Below are 1,018 nucleotides of genomic sequence, written 5' to 3'. Positions count from 1 at the left end.
AACATAAGTAATGTGTCACAAATAAAAGCAAACAAATTGCATTTTCAAAACAAACAAAATTACAACACACGGGTTTGATCCTTATTCTGTCCCTATTGCAGAGTAAACACATATAGTAGAAGAACCAGGTGTTATGTTGAAGGTGCGTGAGACTAGGCCTGCACGGTTTGGGGGAAAATATGATTTTTTTAGCTTAGAATTGAAATCATGACTCTCTGTCACGGCCTACGTGAGACTGCTGCCAGGAAATTCAGCTTTAATCTCTGTTATTCAAATTCAATGTTGGCCTTCAGGAGGATCTTTCTATTACCTCCAAAGGATATTCCACAACTTTATGGTTCGCACTGATAAAGTGCGACTAGCAGAGGTAGAGTTTTTGATGTCTGTTTTAAATGCCTTTGATATGCAAAGGATGGTGAAAATTGAAAATACAAACGTAGGCTTCTTTTAAGAGGACTGGGAAAAGATAAAAGGTGAATTTGTGTGAACTCATTTTAATAAATGCCCAACAGTCAAAACAAGAGATTCCTTGACACTCAGATAAAGTTCAGGGACACTTCTATCCTCTGAGTATTCAAATGGGAACGGTGGTGTAATGAGCAGTCACTGGTGACACACACACACACACACATTTTCCCAGCAGTAGAGAGAGTAGGAATCTAGCACATGAAAAGAGGAGAACATGTAACAATGAATCGTGCTGGATGTGATTCACACATATACACACACACATACACACACACACAAAATAATCTTTTTAATGAAAGTCTATGTCAGTGGGGGGTCCTGGTGGGGGGTCCTGGGCCTTGTTAATGTTTTGTGTCGAGAGGTTTTTTGTTTTTTTTTGTCCTGCCAGAGGGGAGGGGTTCAACCAGTCTATGTCTTTCCTGCCTGCTTCACAACCTGAAGATGTTCAGGTTCTAGACGTGGTTTTGTAGAAGTGCACCTTCATTGTCTTTAACAGGTTGAACTTTTTCAACTGCTGCAGGAAGTGCATCCTCTCTTGCGGCAGATGCAT

The 1,018-nt window shown here is 40.5% G+C and overlaps 1 protein-coding gene across 1 annotated transcript in view; it reads right to left on the bottom strand.

Annotated features, from left to right (window-relative positions):
- The window catches only part of LOC116686417 (uncharacterized), a 6,949-nt gene extending 5,931 nt beyond the window's left edge, over window positions 1–1,018 (bottom strand). Inside the window, exon 1 of the mRNA XM_032511424.1 lies at window positions 947–1,018. Coding sequence (XP_032367315.1) covers window positions 947–1,018 — 72 coding nt within the window. The remainder of the gene's footprint in view (window positions 1–946) is intronic.

The sequence above is a fragment of the Etheostoma spectabile genome, unplaced genomic scaffold (genome assembly GCF_008692095.1).
Source record: "Etheostoma spectabile isolate EspeVRDwgs_2016 unplaced genomic scaffold, UIUC_Espe_1.0 scaffold363, whole genome shotgun sequence".
Taxonomy (NCBI): Eukaryota; Metazoa; Chordata; class Actinopteri; order Perciformes; family Percidae; genus Etheostoma; species Etheostoma spectabile.
The sequence above is the reverse complement of the archived record's forward strand: the minus strand, read 5'-3'. Positions and strand labels throughout refer to the sequence as shown.